General features: G+C 41.8%; 1 protein-coding gene across 3 annotated transcripts in view; it reads left to right on the top strand.

Moving 5' to 3' along the window:
- The first annotated feature begins 5804 nt into the window (after positions 1 to 5804).
- Positions 5805 to 18146, top strand: part of dnja1 (DnaJ homolog subfamily A member 1) — a 39772-nt gene continuing 27430 nt past the window's right edge. The window contains exons 1-7 of one of the 3 annotated variants that reach the window (XM_045722599.1): positions 5805 to 5952; positions 8527 to 8674; positions 9229 to 9406; positions 9529 to 9633; positions 10154 to 10375; positions 15849 to 15963; positions 16853 to 16968. In XM_045722599.1, coding sequence (XP_045578555.1) covers positions 8543 to 8674; positions 9229 to 9406; positions 9529 to 9633; positions 10154 to 10375; positions 15849 to 15963; positions 16853 to 16968 — 868 coding nt within the window. In that variant the 5' untranslated portion in view covers positions 5805 to 5952; positions 8527 to 8542. 3 annotated transcript variants of the gene reach the window in all.

Here is an 18146-nt window from a genome sequence, read left to right as displayed (position 1 = left end):
GTTCAGCATAACGGAGTCACTGTTTCTGGGACACGAATCTGAAGAAAAAAAAATAAAAAACGCACTGTTGTGAAAATGGTTTTAATACATTTATTTGTTATACCACACTACCACCAGGTGGATACCACTGGAACGTCCTGCCCCAGAACTCACACGCGCCACATTCTAACACATGGCCGAGCCAGCGGGTCGCTCTGACCCGGCCTGGACGCGGGGGAACGGCTCCTAACACATGGCCGAGCCAGCGGGTCGCTCTGACCCGGCCGAGACAACGGGAGGGTTAAATCTTTTTTTTAGGCCTTTCCGGAATGACGCTAGTTCGGCATGACCGGAGTCACCGTTTCTGGTAACGAATATGAAAAAATAAAAATCTGCACTTTTTTGTGAAAATGGTTTTCAAATATTATTTTAGGCCTATCCAGAAAGTCGCTAGTTCGGCATGACCGGAGTCACCGTTTTTGGGTCACGAATATGAAGAAAAAAAAAGAAGCTATTTTTTTGTGAAAATGCTTTTAAAATATTTTTTTAGGCCTATCCATAATGTCGCTAGTTCGTCATGATCAGAGTCACCGTCTTTGGGTCACGAATATAAAAAAAAAATCTGCACTTTTTTTGTGAAAATGGTTTTAAAATATGTTTTTAGGCCTATCCAGAATGTCGCTAGTTCGGCATTACCGGAGTCACCTTTTTTGGGTCACGAATATGAAAAAACAAAAATCTGCACTTTTTCATGAAAATAGTTGTAAAATATTTTTGGGAGTTCGCACCACCTTGCTGCCATTAGGTACCGAGATGAGATCCTCAGACCCCTTGTGAGACCATATGCTGGTGCAGATGGCCCTGGGTTCCTCCTAATGCAAGACAATGCTAGACCTCATGTGGCTGGAGTGTGTCAGCAGTTCCTGCAAGAGGAAGGCATTGATGCTATGGACTGGCCCGCCCGTTCCCCAGACCTGAATCCAATTGAGCACATCGGGCCGCCTGGGACATCATGTCTCGCTCCATCCACCAACGCCACGTTGCACCACAGACTGTCCAGGAGTTGGCGGATGCTTTAGTCCAGGTCTGGGAGGAAATCCCTCAGGAGACCATCCGCCACCTCATCAGGAGCATGCCCAGGCGTTGTAGGGAGGTCATACAGGCACGTGGAGGCCACACACACTACTGAGCCTCATTTTGACTTGTTTTAATGACATTACATCAAAGTTGGATCAGCCTGTAGTGTGGTTTTCCACTTTATTTTAGTGTTCCCTTTATTTTTTTGAGCAGTGTATCTTGCCATGCATCAAGCCTTCAGCATTACACACAGTAGACTACATACTCAGTTCACAGCTCCCAGTTCGGTGTGCAATTTCTTTTCAGTATCGTCTAGAAAGAAAACAGATTGTGGTCAATAATAAAATGTAAGGAAACCTCTAGGGATGTGTGTACAAGAATGCACCTTACTTTAGCTAATAGCCTATGCAGTACCTAATCCTGCAGAGCTGGATGCTGATGTTACTTCTTGGGGGGGACATCTTCTACATCATCCTGAAATATATTGCAGGGGGAGGTTAAGTATTTAAACATTGGTTTAGGACAATACCACTCATCATACGACTCCTACCTGTAGTGCGTTTTGTTTTCGCCGCCTTTTTCGATCTTTCAACCTTTCTTCTTCAGACCTTAGTGAGTGAATGACATACATTCAATATGAACATATTTTCAGGTCAGTCTGGCTACAACATGAAACAAGTGATTTTAAGGATGCAAATGAAACGTTTTTATAATGTTCAAGACTTACAGCATGGGAAAGTTCTGCAGGAGAACTAGGCACCCCCGTCACCTAATTTGCTGCTTATTTTTCTTTGAAAAAGAAAATCACACAATCAAATGAGTATTCCAAAAAAACATTATATCCACTGGTGATGAGAATTTCAGAATTTATACATACCTCAGTGAAATCACACTGTGCTTCCATTGCAATGTACAGAGCATACAGTAAATTAACCTCTATGGGATTACAGCCAGTGTAATCCCGTGGCGCGATATTCAAATACCTAAAAAATGCAAAAACTTCAATTTTTCAAACATATGACTATTTTACACCATTTTAAAGACAAGACTCTCGTTAATCTAACCACACTGTCCGATTTCAAAAAGGCTTTACAACGAAAGCAAAACATTAGATTATGTCAGCAGAGTACCCAGCCAGAAATAATCAGACACCCATTTTTCAAGCTAGCATATAATGTCACATGAACCCAAACCACAGCTAAATGCAGCACTAACCTTTGATGATCTTCATCAGATGACAACCCTAGGACATTATGTTATACAATACATGCATGTGTTGTTCAATCAAGTTCATATTTATATCAGAAACCAGCTTTTTACATTAGCATGTGACTAGCATGTGACTAGCATTCCCACCAAACACTGCCGGTGAATTTACTAAATTACTCACGATAAACGTTCACAAAAAACATAACAATTATTTTAAGAATTATAGATACAGAACTCCTCTATGCACTCGATATGTCCGATTTTAAAATAGCTTTTCGGTGAAAGCACATTTTGCAATATTCTCAGTAGATAGCCCGGCATCACAGGGCTAGCTATTTAAACACCCAGCAAGTTTAGCACTCACCAAAGTCAGATTTACTATAAGAAAAATGTTATTACCTTTGCTGTTCATCAGAATGCACTCCCAGGACTTCTACTTCAATAACAAATGTTGGCTTGGTCGCAAATAATCCATTGTTATATCCAAATAGCGGCGTTTTGTTCGTGCGTTCAAGACACTATCCGAAAGGGTAAATAAGGGTGACGAGCATGGCGCATTTCGTGACAAAAAAAATCTAAATATTCCATTACCGTACTTCGAAGCATGTCAACCGCTGTTTAAAATCTATTTTTATGCCATTTTTCTCGTAAAAAAGTGATAATATTCCGACCGGAAATCTGCGTTTAGGTAAAAAGAGGAAAGAAAATAAAGCACGGGGTCGACTTGTGCACGCGCCTAAGCCCATTGTCCTCTGATCGGACACTATCCAAACGCAATAATGTGTTTCAGCCAGAGGCTGCCTCGATATCATTCAGCTTTTTCCCGGGCTCTGAGAGCCTATGGGAGCCGTAGGAAGTGTCACGTTACAGCAAAGATCCTCAGTCTTCAATAAAAAGAGCCAAGATGAACAACAACTTGTCAGACAGGCCACTTCCTGTTCAGAATCTTCTCAGGTTTTTGCCTGCAATATGAGTTCTGTTATACTCACAGACACCATTCAAACAGTTTTAGAAACTTTAGGGTGTTTTCTATCCAAAGCCAATAATTATATGCATATTCTAGTTACTGGGCAGGAGTAGTAACCAGATTAAATCGGGTACGTTTTTTATCCGGCCGTGTCAATACTGCCCCCTAGCCCTAACAGGTTAAGAATAGGTTTATAAGTTTGATAGTTATGATAACAATAATAGTCAATCATAATACCCCCCCACCCCTCCAGGAATATATTTCAGGATGTAGAAGACATCCCCCCCCAAAAGTGCAGAGCATGTCACAGCAGCCGTCAGCTCTGCAGGAGTTTGATGTATGAATTGTGTATGTAGTGTAAAAACTGTAGGAAATAGGTCCCAAAAATAATAATAAACAAGAAAAAGTATGAGCAATAACAATAGTGTGCTTTGCATGCTGCAAGCACAGAAATAATAATAACTTTTCATATGTTATAACAGAAAATAGGACTAATATAATATACACAATAGCAAGCATCTTACCATCAAAACAAACACCACACAGTTGTTTGAGAAATCTTGCTTTGGTAGGCCCTGTGGTGTGAACAAGGTACAATTTTCAATAAAGGAATGACAATCAAATGGTACAATTCAGTGGAATAATTTAAAGGAATATCTAACCTGAACATCATCCACACCAAAAGTCCTCCAAGGTCCAGGGGACAAGATCCGAGCACTGTTTCTGTGAACACAGTGTATGTGAAAGTAAAGAAAAAGTACAATGCAACAGCTTTTTATACTTCAGCATGCATAACAGTTTTGAACTGTTATGCATGCTGAAGTATAAAAAGCCGAAGTATTTTTCACAACATGTATGGGTGTTGCTGGACCAGAAAATGTATGACTGCAAACACACAATTTCTCACATCCATGCACTCACATGCCAAAAATCTTTCCTTTGACACTGTTTCAAAGCAATGTGTATGCTTTCTTCCTAAATGTGTTTTGAAGTTTTTCTTATTTATCTTCAGTTTGCACTTTTCTTGACTTACCATGCATGTTGGGACCAGGTGATTTCATTATTGTATATACTATGTGTAGGCTGTGTAGACTCTGTGTAACTAAGGGAATGGCATCAACGGTACACATTTAGAGCCAGCCAAACACAACAAGCCATACATTGAAGAAACACAGAAAAAAAAATCAACGATCAAATCAATTACATAACTGTACATGTAAACCTAGGCTTACTGCTCAAGTAGGCAAATTTGTCCAAATAAGACTCCCCCATTCAAAATCAAATCAAATGTATTCATATAGCCCTTCTTACATCAGCTGATATCACAAAGTGCTGTACAGAAACCCAGCCTAAAACCCCAAACAGCAAGCAATGCAGGTGTAGAAGCACGGTGGCTAGGAAAAACTCCCTAGAAAGGCCAAAACCTAGGAAGAAACCTAGAGAGGAACCAGGTTATGAGGGGTGGCCAGTCCTCTTCTGGCTGTGCCGGGTGGAGATTATAACAGCACATGGCCTAGATGTTCAAATGTTCATAAATGACCAGCATTGTCAAATAATAATAATCATAGTAGTTGTCGAGGATGCAACAAGTCAGTAACACAAGAGTAAGTGTCAGTTGGCTTTTTTTATAGCCGATCTTTGAGAGTATCTCTACCGCTCCTGCTGTCTCTAGAGAGTTGAAAACAGCAGGTCTGGGACAGGTAGCACATCCGGTGAATAGGTCAGGGTTCCAGCAGGTCTGGGACAACAGGTCTGGGACAGGTAGCACGTCCGGTGAACAGGTCAGGGTTCCATAGCTGCAGGCAGAACAGTTGGAACTGGAGCAGCAGCACAATTGTGAGCAATTAGCTAGGTCATGTGCAAATGGGTGCTAATTAATGCTATGCTAACATCGGTGCTGTAGTTGGTCACACTCCACTGGCTTCCAGTTGAAGCCAGTGGAGACCATGGTGCTTGCCTACGGAGCTGTGAGGGGAATGGCACCTCCGTACCTTCAGGCTCTGATCAGTCCCTACACCCAAACAAGGGCACTGCGTTCATCCACCTCTGCCCTGCTGGCCCCCCTACCTTTGCGGAAGCACAGTTCCCGCTCAGCCCAGTCAAAACTGTTCGCTGCTCTGGCACCAATGGTGGAACAAGCTCCCTCAAGACGCCAGGACAGCGGAGTCAATCACCACCTTCCGGAGACACCTGAAACCCCACCTCTTTAAGGAATACCTGGGATAGGATAAGTAAACCTTCTAACCCCCCCCCCCCCCCCCCCCAAAAAAAACAAAAAAAATACATTAAAAAAAATTTAAAAGAAAAAAAATAAGATAGATGTACTATTGTAAAGTGGTTGTTCCACTGGACATCATAAGGTGAATGCACGAATTTGTAAGTCACTCTGGATAAGAGTGTCTGCTAAATGACGTAAATGTAACTGGAGAAAAAAAACCCCAGCTCCGACTGGAAAAAATCGTTTTCAACGGCAATCCACCTCGGAATCTCAAGTCGGAAACTCGGGCATCTTTCAATAGCTCCGACTTTCCGCCCTGAATATCACCGACATCATGGTTTGACCTCGTTTTTTCCCGAGTTGTCTTGAAAGCAGCACAAAAGTAGGCGGTGCAAGTAGAAGGTTCTGGAAGTTCATCGCCAGGACGAGAGGGGGGTCTAAGTTAAAAAAATATATATATAAAAAAAAAGTAATTTCTCTCTACGGACGTCTATTGTAACAGGTAGCTAATCGCAATATAATGGTGTTTTCATTCTGCAAAAAAGTAATGTTCCTAATTGGTAACAAACTACTAGCTAAGCTACTACTATCACTCTCAGCTAGGTCGGGGATTGCTAGCCAGCTAACGTTAGCCTAGCTAGCTACCAAACCTAGGTAAGTTACCTTGCTAGCTAACTTAACGTTATGTTGGATACTGGTAACTAGCTAGATTGGTCTCTTGTCCTTTAAGCGTTTAGTAAAATAATGTAGCTAACGCTCGACGCTAGCTAGCGCTTCTAGAGTATTGGCAAAGACAGTAACGTTAACGTTACAGTATGAAGATTGGCAGAAACTGCTTCTCCAATACGAGAGATCACCTCCTAGCCCTTGATCATGACACAGTTCCATTACTACTAGCCCTTGATTATTCCATTACACATACAAGAGTAATTAGAAGAATGCGTCTTCTGTACAGGGATGTTTTGTTAAACCCCGACGCTCGGTCTGAACACATCGCTTGCGGTACGGTTTTGGTAGCATGAGGATTTTATCTTTGATATCAGAGAGAAATAATAGCGCTTTTGTTTACGGACACAAGTCAATGGACTACCTGTGCTAATTAATTAGCTATCTTCGGCTCTGAACACCTAACGTGTTACCTGTGAGTAAACTGAAGACAAACGCCACTGTTTTTATTTATTTAACCTTTAATTTAACTAGGCAAGTCAGTTAAGAATAAATTCTTATTTACAATGACGGCCAAACCCGGACGTGCGCCGCCCTATGGGACTCCCAATCACGGCTGGATGTGATACGGCCTGGATTCGAACCAAGGACCGTAGTGACGCCTCTTGCACTGAGATGCAGTGTCTTAGACCGATGTGCCTCTCGGGAGCCCCAAATGTGTCACTGAAAAATACTGTCCTCTGCAATTGTGTTAAAAGTGTACAGTAATTGTTTTTAGCATTCGTGAAATTATTTTGTTGATTTGAAAGTAAAGGTATTTATATTTCTAGAACCATACCGCAATTGAGAATCGGTTCACGTTTAAATGGCACATTTGGCTGTTTTGGCTGAAAGAGCCAATTCGCCCTTTAAACAGAACATTTAAGATCCTTTATCTAAGGAGTAGTGTTAGGCACCTTTAGTCCAATATTGGGCTACCATAGCTGTATGGATATGTGCATAACTGCTACAGTAAGTGTATCTCTTTATTTAAAGATTCTTTCTTGCTGATGAAAGCCATATGTTTTGAAAGCCGTTTCCCAAGCGATGATTATTGATGTTAAAACACAGCGTCAGGATTGTAGTTCACATGAACCAGTCCTGGGCGAAGCTGACGGCTGAAAACTGTAGTGAGAAATCAAATGTTTGTGTTTAAAAAGAGTAATGTTAAAGTCACATTGCACATTTAGCAATGACAGAATGCATTTTAAACTTCACACACAGTAATACTTTTGTTTGACAATTTGACAATACAATTATTTGATCGATAGGAGAGGGGGGGGGAATATACTTGTTGTGCATTGAAAAGCACAAGTCAGAATTAATGGTAAGAAAGAAAATAAAGACGGCACTTCTATTTTACACCATAGCCTGCCAAATTTGCAAGATAATTTTTCTCATTTTGATTTTGGCACAAATGAATGTGGCATGGTCTTGCCCATGGATTGTTTCAGCATTGCCTCAATGAAGAGTTCAGTGTTTTGACTAGCCATGTGCACTTATAAGCCTGCTAGAGTTAGTGGCAGGTGGATGAGCAATAAATACTTTTGTAGGATGGATGAAGCTGGAATGTGAACCTAACTGAAGCTGGTTAGCTTTAGAAAACTAGAAAAATCTAGCTTGCTTTGTAGGACACCCCTCTGACCTGTTTCGCAAGCGTTCTCAGAGGTCTCACCATGTTGCGCTTCTGGGTTCAGAAACTCTGTGGTATTGGTTTGATCAGATGTTAAGAGCTAACCCCTCATGTTGAAATAAATGTTGCTGTTCACCAATTTTGTGGTTTCTAATGCTATCTGATTGGGGATTTCTATTGTCAAATTGCTGTGGTGGGGGAGGAAGTTGTCATACCAAGAAATGCAAATAATGTCATTAGTTCTGAGCGATTAACCAAAATGTTTTTTTTTTAAGCAACTAATTGACCAAGTTTAGGTTCAATTATTTGATTTTAATTTTGTTTTTCCTGTGAGAGTGCAATGCGCCATTTTTCTTGATCAGATCAAGCCCAACTGCAATGTTTCCAACAGGCCAATATTCTACATAGATTAGAACAGAAAATGTGGTAATTAACTGCAATGAACATAATCCATTGCGCGCCTACTTGTCCGGTCAGAGACGGAGAGAAGAGACAAGAACGCACGATCGAAAGGGATAGAGATTGATAGTTGGTATTCAGCAGTCGTAAAAGTATGCCATATTTACTTACTTTGAACTACTAAATAGTGATTTCGTCAGACTGCGTAAGACCCCCCCCCCCCCCCCCCCCCAAAAAAAAATGTGAAAACGTTATTTCTTTGTAATCGAGCCGGCACTATATGTCATACAGGAAGAGAAATGGACACTTGTGTGAACAGAATTTCTTTTTCTTCTGCAGTCTGTAACAAACAACAATGGTGAAGGAAACCGGCTTTTATGATATGTTGGGTGTTAAGCCCAATGCCACTCCAGATGAGCTGAAAAAGGCTTATCGTAAGCTGGCCTTGAAGTACCACCCTGACAAGAACCCTACGGAGGGGGAGAAAGTGAGTGGATGTATTCAGAAAACCACTTTGCATCCACGACAGTCACAGAGTACATTTTTCTGTACCACCTTAACTTTGCTGAGCTGTGTATGTTTATAAACAATCTGAGACTGCTTCTATGAATAGGTTCTGATTTATTACCAGTGGTTGAGTGGAGGAAAGTTATGCATGCCAGTGTAGCGGTATTAAGAACTTACAGTAAACTCACTCCACAGCTAGCTTGAAATGTCGCAGATGGAGCTATCCAATTGGTAAATTTTGTATAGCTCAAACGGTTTGCACATTATCGAGCGGGTGGTCACGTGTGTTGGCAAGGTAGAGGACCCTGGTTCAAGCCCAGTCAGAGGCAAGTTCAGGGAGGCAGCGATATGCTAATCCAGCACACTGATACTGGTTATGCAAGGTTATTTTAAGAGATGAATATGGAAAATACATAAATTGTTTCTACAGTTCTGTGAGACATTTCTAGTAAGTTGTTTAATATTTTTGAGTACTAGTTGAGATTTCTAGTAGTTTGTGCTTTGAGAATGGATAATTCATTTTTTTCTTCCCAGTTTAAGCAGATCTCTCAGGCATATGAGGTGCTATCGGACTCCCAGAAGAGAGAGGTGTACGACCGGGGTGGGGAGAAAGCCATAAAAGGAGGGGGCAGTGGCGGGGGTTTTGGATCCCCCATGGACATATTTGACATGTTCTTTGGAGGAGGTGGCCGAATGCACCGGGAGAGGAGAGGTAAAACAAAATAGTACAGAGGCAAATATTACCTTACACAGACGTCAGACTTCAAATTCTGGCCTTTGGTTTTCTGTGGTTCTTCTTAACATCTCTAAAGCTAATGTGCTCTCCAAACCTAGGAAAGAATGTTGTACATCAGCTCACAGTCTCTTTGGAAGACCTCTTCAATGGCGCCACGAGGAAACTTGCTGTCCAGAAGAATGTTATTTGCGATCGATGTGAAGGTGCTACATTACTACACATGTTACATTGTTGGTTAACCTTGGTCTTGATCAGTCCCTTATTAAAAGGGATGGATGAAAATGACCAGTGTAGTGACCCTAAAGTCATCAGGTTCAATAGCCCTGTGTGATCATGCATGGATTGGATGTCATTATACTTTGATGTAGTGAAATAAGGTTTTCACAAGATCACATTTATAAACAATTGACTGTTAGAGGGAGGTAAATGCCTCTGCTAGGATAAAACATTTCCGAGATCGTCATACGATGCCCAAACTGTATTGTTTGGTTCCATTTTTTGTTGTTGCTCTGATTATAAAATGCATACATAAATGTTCTTGCTTACCTCAAAGTACATTTTTACAGTGGATTGTTAAGCCACAGAATCGCAATCTGTTGACTAGCATTTACTGCCCTGTCAAACGCAGCATGTGGCATTCAGTTTAAAAGGTGATGTAATAATAGAATTATTGCTGCAAACGACGGGGGTGATATGGACTGACATGGCTGTGTTTTGGGGTAGGTCGCGGGGGAAGGAAGGGCTTGGTGGAGATGTGCATGTCCTGTCGGGGCACGGGCATGCAGGTGCGCCTCCACCAGCTGGGCCCGGGCATGGTGCAGCAGGTGTCCACTGTGTGTGGGGGCTGCCAGGGCCAGCGCATCAGCCACAAGGACCGCTGCAAGGCCTGCAGTGGACGCAAGATCCTGCGGCAGAAGAAGATCCTGGAGGTCCACATTGATAAAGGTGAGGCGGTTGATTAATTGTTGTCCATCAAGAGAAGCCTTTCCACAGCTTACAATTTACATATACTTGTTTCAATGTATTTTTTTGTGTAGCGACGGGGGGGGGGTTTGGTTAAGCATGTTGACACGGGATGCGCCATGGCCCTGGGCCCTGTTGACACCGTTAGTTGACAGACCAAGCTACCTGTGGATGAGAATGCTAGCAGAGCGACTGCCAATTTTCCAGGTAAAATTGTGAAGATTTTTTTACTCTATTTTGTGGCTGTAGGAGGTTTTAGACGTTTGTCCATTTAACCAGAGTTTTGGATGTCTGTTATGTGATACAACTTACATTTTCTTCACTTCTGGTCCTGGAGAGCTGCACAGCTAATACACCTGATTCATGTAGTCAAAATCTTGATTATTAGTTGGATCAGTATTTCTAGCGCTGGGCAGAGACAAAGGCATGCAACACACTGCAGTCTTCTAGGACCAGGAATGAAGAGCATTGTGATAAGATGACATAGGGAGTGACATATCAGTGCCTGATTTACACAATACAGGGCCAACGAAAACATACTGTGTGCTGGCTCACATATTTCCTTTTCACATTGTCCTTTCCAAAACCTTTCCAGGATCTGTGGTGGATCCTTAACCAGGCCAGCCCAGTATTAACCAGTCCAGCCCAGTAAAGCTCAGTTTGACCCTATAGTGTAGAATGGCAGTCAATTGACAAAATGCTGGCTACATACCAACTTGTGTACAAAACATTAGAAACACCGTCTTAATATTGAGTTGCACCCCTTTTGCTCTCAGAACAGCCTCAAGGTGTCGAAAGGGGATGCTGGTCCATGTTGACTCCAATGCTTCCCACAGTTGACAGTTTGGGTGGATGTCCTCGGGGTGGTGGATCATTCTTGATACACACGAAAAACCCAGCAGTATTGCAGTTATTGACACACTTAAACTGGTGTGCCTGGTGTACCCCGTCCAAAACCACTTAAATCTTTGTTTTGCTTGTTCACCCTCTGAATGGCAAACACACACAATCCATGTCTCGATTGTCTCAAAGCTTAAAAAATCCTTCTTAAACCTGTCTCATCCCCTTCATCTACACTGATTTGAAGTGGATTTAACAGGTGATGACATTTGTGATGACAAAAACAGGTGATGACAAATGTTCAGACCCCTTGACTTTTTTCACATTTTGTTACATTACAGCCTTATTCTAAAATGTATTAAATGAAAATGTTTCCTCAATCTACAAATAATACCCCATAATGACAAAAGTGAAAACATGTTTTTAGAAAGGTTTGCAAATGTATTAAAAATAAACAAAACCTTTATTTACATAAGTATTCAGACCCTTTGCTATGTGACTCAATTGAGCTCAGGTGCATCCTGTTTCCATTGATCATCGTTGATGTTTCTACAACTTGATTGGAGTCCACCTGTGGTAAATTCAATTGATTGGACATGATTTGGAAAGGCACACACCTGTCTATATAAGGTCCCACAGTTGACAGTGCATGTCAGAGACAACCAAGCCATGTGGTCGAAGGAATTGTCTGTAGAGCTCCGAGACAGGATTGTGTCGAGGCACAGATCTGGGGAAGGGTGCCAAAAAATGTCTGCAGCATTGAAGGTCCCCAAGAACACAGTGGCCTCCATTCTTAAATGGAAGAAGTTTGGAACCACCAAGACTCTTCCTAGAGCTGGCCGCCAGGCAAAACTGAGCAATTGGGGGAGGTGTCCAAGAACCCCATGGTCACTCTGACAGAGCTCCAGAGTTTCTCTGTGGAGATGGGAGAACCTTCCGGAAGGACAACCCTTTCTGCAGCACTACCAATCAGGCCTTTATGGTAGAGAGGCCAGAGGGAAGCCGCTCTTCAGTAATGCGATGCTCCCCATCCAACATGACAGAGCTTGAGGATCTGCAGAGAAGAATGGGAGAAACTCTCCAAATGCAGGTGTGCCAAGCTTGTAGCATCATACCCAAAAAGACTTGTCTGTAATTGCTGCTAAAGGTGCTTCAACAAAGTACTGTGTAAAGGGTCTGAATACTTATGAAAATGTGATTTCAATTTTTTTTTTTATACATTCCCCAAAATGTAAATTGTTTTTGCTTTGGGGAATTGTGTGTTGGGGGAAAACACTATTTAACCTGTTAGGGCTAGGGGGCAGTATTGACACGGCCGGATAAAAAACGTACCCGATTTTAATCTGGTTACTACTCCTGCCCAGTAACTAGAATATGCATATAATTATTGGCTTTGGATAGAAAACACCCTAAAGTTTCTAAAATTGTTTGAATGGTGTCTGTGAGTATAACAGAACTCATATGGCAGGCAAAAACCTGAGAAGATTCCAAACAGGAAGCGCCCTCTCTGACAAGTTGTTGTTCATCTTGGCTCTTTTTATTGAAGACTGAGGATCTTTGCCGTAACGTGACATTTCCTACGGCTCCCATAGGCTCTCAGAACCCGGGAAAGAGCTGAATGATATCGAGGCAGCCTCTGGCTGAAACACATTATCGCGTTTGGATAGTGGCTGGTCAGAGTACTCTGAGACTCACGCTCGTGCACGAGGGCACGAGATGTATTTATTTTCTCTCTCTTTGTACGTATACAGGCTTTCCCGGTCGGAATAGTATCGCTTTTTTACGAGAAAAATTGCATAAAAATTGATTTTAAACAGCGGTTGACATGCTTCGAAGTACGGTAATGGAATATTTAGAATTTTTTTGTCACGAAATGCGCCATGCTCGCCACCCTTATTTACCCTTTCGGATAGTGTCTTGAACGCACGAACAAAACGCCGCTGTTTGGATATAACAATGGATTCTTTGGGACCAAACCAACATTTTGTTATTGAAGTAGCAGTCCTGGGAGTGCATTCTGACGAAGAACACCAAAGGTAATCAAACTTTTCTAATAGTAAATCGGAGTTTGGTGAAGGCTAAACTTGCTGGGTGTCTAAATAGCTAGCCCTGTGATGCCGGGCTATCTACTTAGAATATTGCAAAATGTGCTTTCACCGAAAAGCTATTTTAAAATCGGACATATCGAGTGCATAGAGGAGTTCTGTATCTATAATTCTTAAAATAATTGTTATGCTTTTTGTGAACGTTTATCGTGAGTAATTTAGTAAATTCACCGGCAGTGTTCGGTGGGAATGCTAGTCACATGCTAGCACTGCTAAGAAAAGCTGGTTTTTGATATAAATATGAACTTGATTGAACAAAACATGCATGTATTGTATAACGTAATGTCCTAGGATTGTCATCTGATGAAGATCATCAAAGGTTAGTGCTGCATTTAGCTGTGGTTTGGGTTCATGTGACATTAGCTTGAAAAATGGGTGTCTGATTATTTCTGGCTGGGTACTCTGCTGACATAATCTAATGTTTTGTTTTCGTTGTAATGCCTTTTTGAAATCGGACAGTGTGGTTAGATTAACGAGAGTCTTGTCTTTAAAATGGTGTAAAATAGTCATATGTTTGAAAAATTGAAGTTTTTGCATTTTTGAGGTATTTGAATATCGCGCCACGGGATTACACTGGCTGTTGAGTAGGTTAATAATCAATTTTAGAATAAGGCTGTAATGTAACAAAATGTGGAAAGTCAAGGGTTTTGAATACTTTCCGAATGCACTGTCCGTTCACACACAGCTTAAAGGGCAACCCTGCCACTTTTCAACCTCCATTTTCATTTTTCTCCAGCACCATACAGGTAACTGCCAAAATAAAGGAAACACTTGAGTAAATGAGGGATTCAAACTGTATTGAAAGCAGGTGCTTCCACAGGGTGTGGTTCCTGAGTTAATTACACAATTAAAGCATCCCATCATGCTTAGGGTCATGTATAAAAATGCCCAGTTGCACATTATTTTTCCTACCATGGCTAGCAAAGATCTGTGTTTTTAAAAGACGGTTCTCAAAGGAGCATAGTGTGTCAGTCACCAGATCTCAATCCAATTGAACACTTATTGGAGATTCTGGAGCGGTGCTTGAGACGGCATTGCCACCACCATCAACAAAACAAGAAATTATGGAATATCTTATGAAAGAATGGTCTGGAACTCTGTCCCTGCAATAGAGTTCCTGTCACTTGTAGAAGCTAGGCCAAGGTACATTCAAGTTCTCTCATGTCACCCCGCTCCTCCGCTCTCTCCACTGGCTTCCAGTTGAAGCTCGCATCCGCTACAAGACCATGGTGATTGCCTACGGAGCTGTGAAGGGAACGGCACCTCCATACCTTCAGGCTCTGATCAGGCCCTACACCCAAACAAGGGCACTGCGTTCATCCACCACTGGCCTGCTGGCCCCCCTACCTCTGAGGAAGCACAGTTCCCGCTCAGCCCAGTCAAAACTGTTCGCTGCTCTGGCACCCCAATGGTGGAACAAGCTCCCTCACGACGCCAGGACAGCGGAGTCAATCACCACCTTCCGGAGACACCTGAAACCCCACCTCTTTAAGGAATACCTAGGATAGGATAAAGTAATCCTTCTAACCCCCCCCCCCCTTAAAATATTTAGATGCACTATTGTAAAGTGGTTGTTCCACTGGATATCATAAGGTGAATGCACCATTTTGTAAGTCGCTCTGGATAAGAGCGTCTGCTAAATGACTTAAATGTAAAATGTAAATGTAAGCTGTTCTGGCGGCTCGGGTGGCCCAACGTCCTATTAAGACACTATGTTTGCGTTTTCTTTTATTTTGGTAGTTACCTGTATGTGAAAATGGTGTTTCTATGATCTGTAGTTAAAAAGTAAAAATAAATGTTTCTATAACATTGCAGGGTATGATTAAAAGTAATACAAACGTTAATTTTCAAAACCTACAAGTTTCTATCCAGAAGGAGGGTATTTTCTTGCTCCCCATGAACCTGTTTGAAAATCAATGTTAACTTTTGATGTCATCGGGTAGAACTTAAACTTTTTTTTCTACAAAATGTAGAAATGTGCTGTTTTCACATGTAGACACTGGTATTGTGCAAGAAATAATCAAAAGGGGTGGAATTGCCCTTTAAGAAAGATCACTCAGCAAGTTCACGTGGTGTATCCTTGAGTTGTGCTACTAAAATCTTTTGTGAATTTATCCAATGGACAGCCGTAGTGACATCCCCAGGACCTTTTCACATATGAATTTGGTACCCTGGAGCATTTTTGAGAATTCAACAAAATAAGGTTTGCTTTGACGACAATGGAAATTAACAGATTCCGGATATAATTTCTGTAACTAAGTTTCATGCGACAAGCACTACTGCATTACAGGGCCAGGTTTGGTTAGCACTTCGACATCTGCTTTATAGCGTGGATCTGGTTAACAAACGCTCCAGGATCCAAATAATCTAGGGATATGTGGAAGTACCCTAAATGTTTCAAGGCATGGTTGCGTGTCAACGGCGTTTACCAGATAATTCTGATCTGTCTTCTCTTAATGCAGTTAAATACGGGCCAGTTGAGTTAAATAAATCCTAATTTGTTGTTGCAGGTATGAAGGATGGACAGAAGCTAGTATTCCATGGGGAGGGAGATCAGGAGCCAGAACTAGAGCCTGGTGACATCATCATTGTCCTTGATCAGAGAGTCCATCCCGTCTTCACCAGGTAAAAGATGAAACCTCTCATGCCAGTACTTATTCACTAACAGCCTCAACCCTATGTCTATATCACATTGTCTAATTGGACCAACAAATGTGTTTGTGCACACATTTGGCAGTTCCATTGTTCTACTCAAGACTTTTTATATTCTTCAGTATTGTATTGGTCTGTATTCTGTACTAGCCTATAGACCCCTTTCTGTGTTTGCAAACATTGCCGCACGAGGGCGATGCGTGGAAGTTGGTGGCAGAACAAGGGGGAGTTCTTATAGAATGCCAGCAAAAAAGCCTCTATGTACATGTTGCTTATGAGTGCATTCCACACTACTTTTGGATTATAATAGGATATTAAGGCATGTATGAATGTCCTGCTTAATATAATGTTTGTCATCATCACAAATCAACTGCATTATACTTACACTTCAACCAGTAAAATGTCTCTCTGGCTAGCTTTTGCTTCAGCCTATATCAATGAGGGTTGGCATTCTAGCTAACAACAGTGGATCAAAGTTATTTAGCAAAAATCACAACCAAATATAATCTTAGCAACTGTTCAAGCAAGGATCCAAACATCATTGTAAGCGTATTTGAACACCAAAAAGTGATTTGTTTAGCAGTAATAAAAATGTAAATCTAGGCTGTTGAATGGGCACAGATGGCGATGGCTTTCTTAATGCTCCAAGAGTCGCACGCATCTCTGTGACGTCAGTGTGTCGTGTACTGGAAAAAAGGTCTATGCATCCAGGCATGTAGCAAAATGAAAATTTGGCCAATTCAACAACAAAAAAATCCCCATTGAGAGCCAATCAGTTCTTGAATTTCACTTCCTGAATTGAAATGCAATCGATCGCAGCCCAGTTGGCTTTGATTGGTATTGACTGTGCTCTATTCTACAGGCAAGGAGAAAATCTGACCATGACTATGGAGCTGCAGCTGGTGGAGGCCCTGTGTGGTTTCCAGAAGCCTGTTCAAACTCTGGACAACCGAAGCCTCCTCATCACCTGCCACCCAGGTACACTTCCATACATGAAGGGAACTCAAATGCGCCAGCCGTATGGTTAGTGAGAAAGTGCATATTGCAAATGTACGGTCCCTTACTAGACGTCCGACTACGTCCGATAAATCAGCGGATGGCGTCGGGCCGCTCACCGGGGCCGGATCTTCCGGGAAGTCATCGAACGGAGTCTCTCGGACCTTCGGTTTCCGTTTAATAAAATGTTCAAATTTTGGTCATTTCTGTCCAGTTCCGGATTATTCCACAGGAGGGCGAATGAATCATATTGCAAATGTAACAGTCATCACCAATCACGACGCGGCTTTTTCTCCTAAACGGAAAAGACTTTGAAGACGAAACTCGGTGAGCGTGGGTTTGGCATAATGGGCAGTTGGCCCTGAACAGGATGGAGTCGAGGCCTCGACGCTTTTCGAGTTAAGGCCGTTTTTCTGGGATTGAAAGTCAAACATGAAAATAGAGTGCTGATTTGACCGCTTCACATCAAAGTACATGAGCCTACGGTGTCAGGAAAAAAAGAACCACGCATTTACCAATGGTCATTTCAGAGAAATTGTACAATGGCACATTGGTGATATTCAAAAATAGGAGTTTTTTTTTCCAAAAAAGTTACAGATCCAGTTGCAGCGTGTTCAGATGAGTCCGTTAAGGTGGGTTTCGGAGCTCTGTGAGAGTTCTTAACCTCTATGGGCTAGGTGGGACGCTAGCGTCCCACCCGTGGTGCACTCCATCAACAGCAGGTGCATTTCAAGAGCGGCAAATTTGAATCCAAATAAATGTCAAAATTCAAATTTTTCAAACATACAACTATTTTACACCCTTTGAAAGATAAACATCTCCTTAATCTAACCACGTTTTACGATTTCAAAAAGGTTTTACGGCGAAAGCATAAATTTAGAGTATGTTAGGACAGTACATTTACAAGAGTTGTGTGTAATGTTTTGTCAATTCAAAGACAGGGTCACCAAAACCATAAAACCAGCTAAAATGATGCACTAACCTTTTACAATCTCCATCAGATGACACTCCTAGGACATTATGTTAGACAATGCATGCATTTTTAGTTCTATCAAGTTCATATTTATATCCAAAAACAGCGTTTTACTATGGCATTGATGTTGAGGAAATCGTTTCCCTCCAATAACCGGCAGTCAAGTCAACACCACAAATTAAATAAT

Source organism: Salmo salar, chromosome 08 (genome assembly GCF_965601325.2).
Source record: "Salmo salar chromosome 08, fSalSal1, whole genome shotgun sequence".
In the NCBI taxonomy this organism is placed as follows: domain Eukaryota; kingdom Metazoa; phylum Chordata; class Actinopteri; order Salmoniformes; family Salmonidae; genus Salmo; species Salmo salar.
The sequence above is the reverse complement of the archived record's forward strand: the minus strand, read 5'-3'. Positions and strand labels throughout refer to the sequence as shown.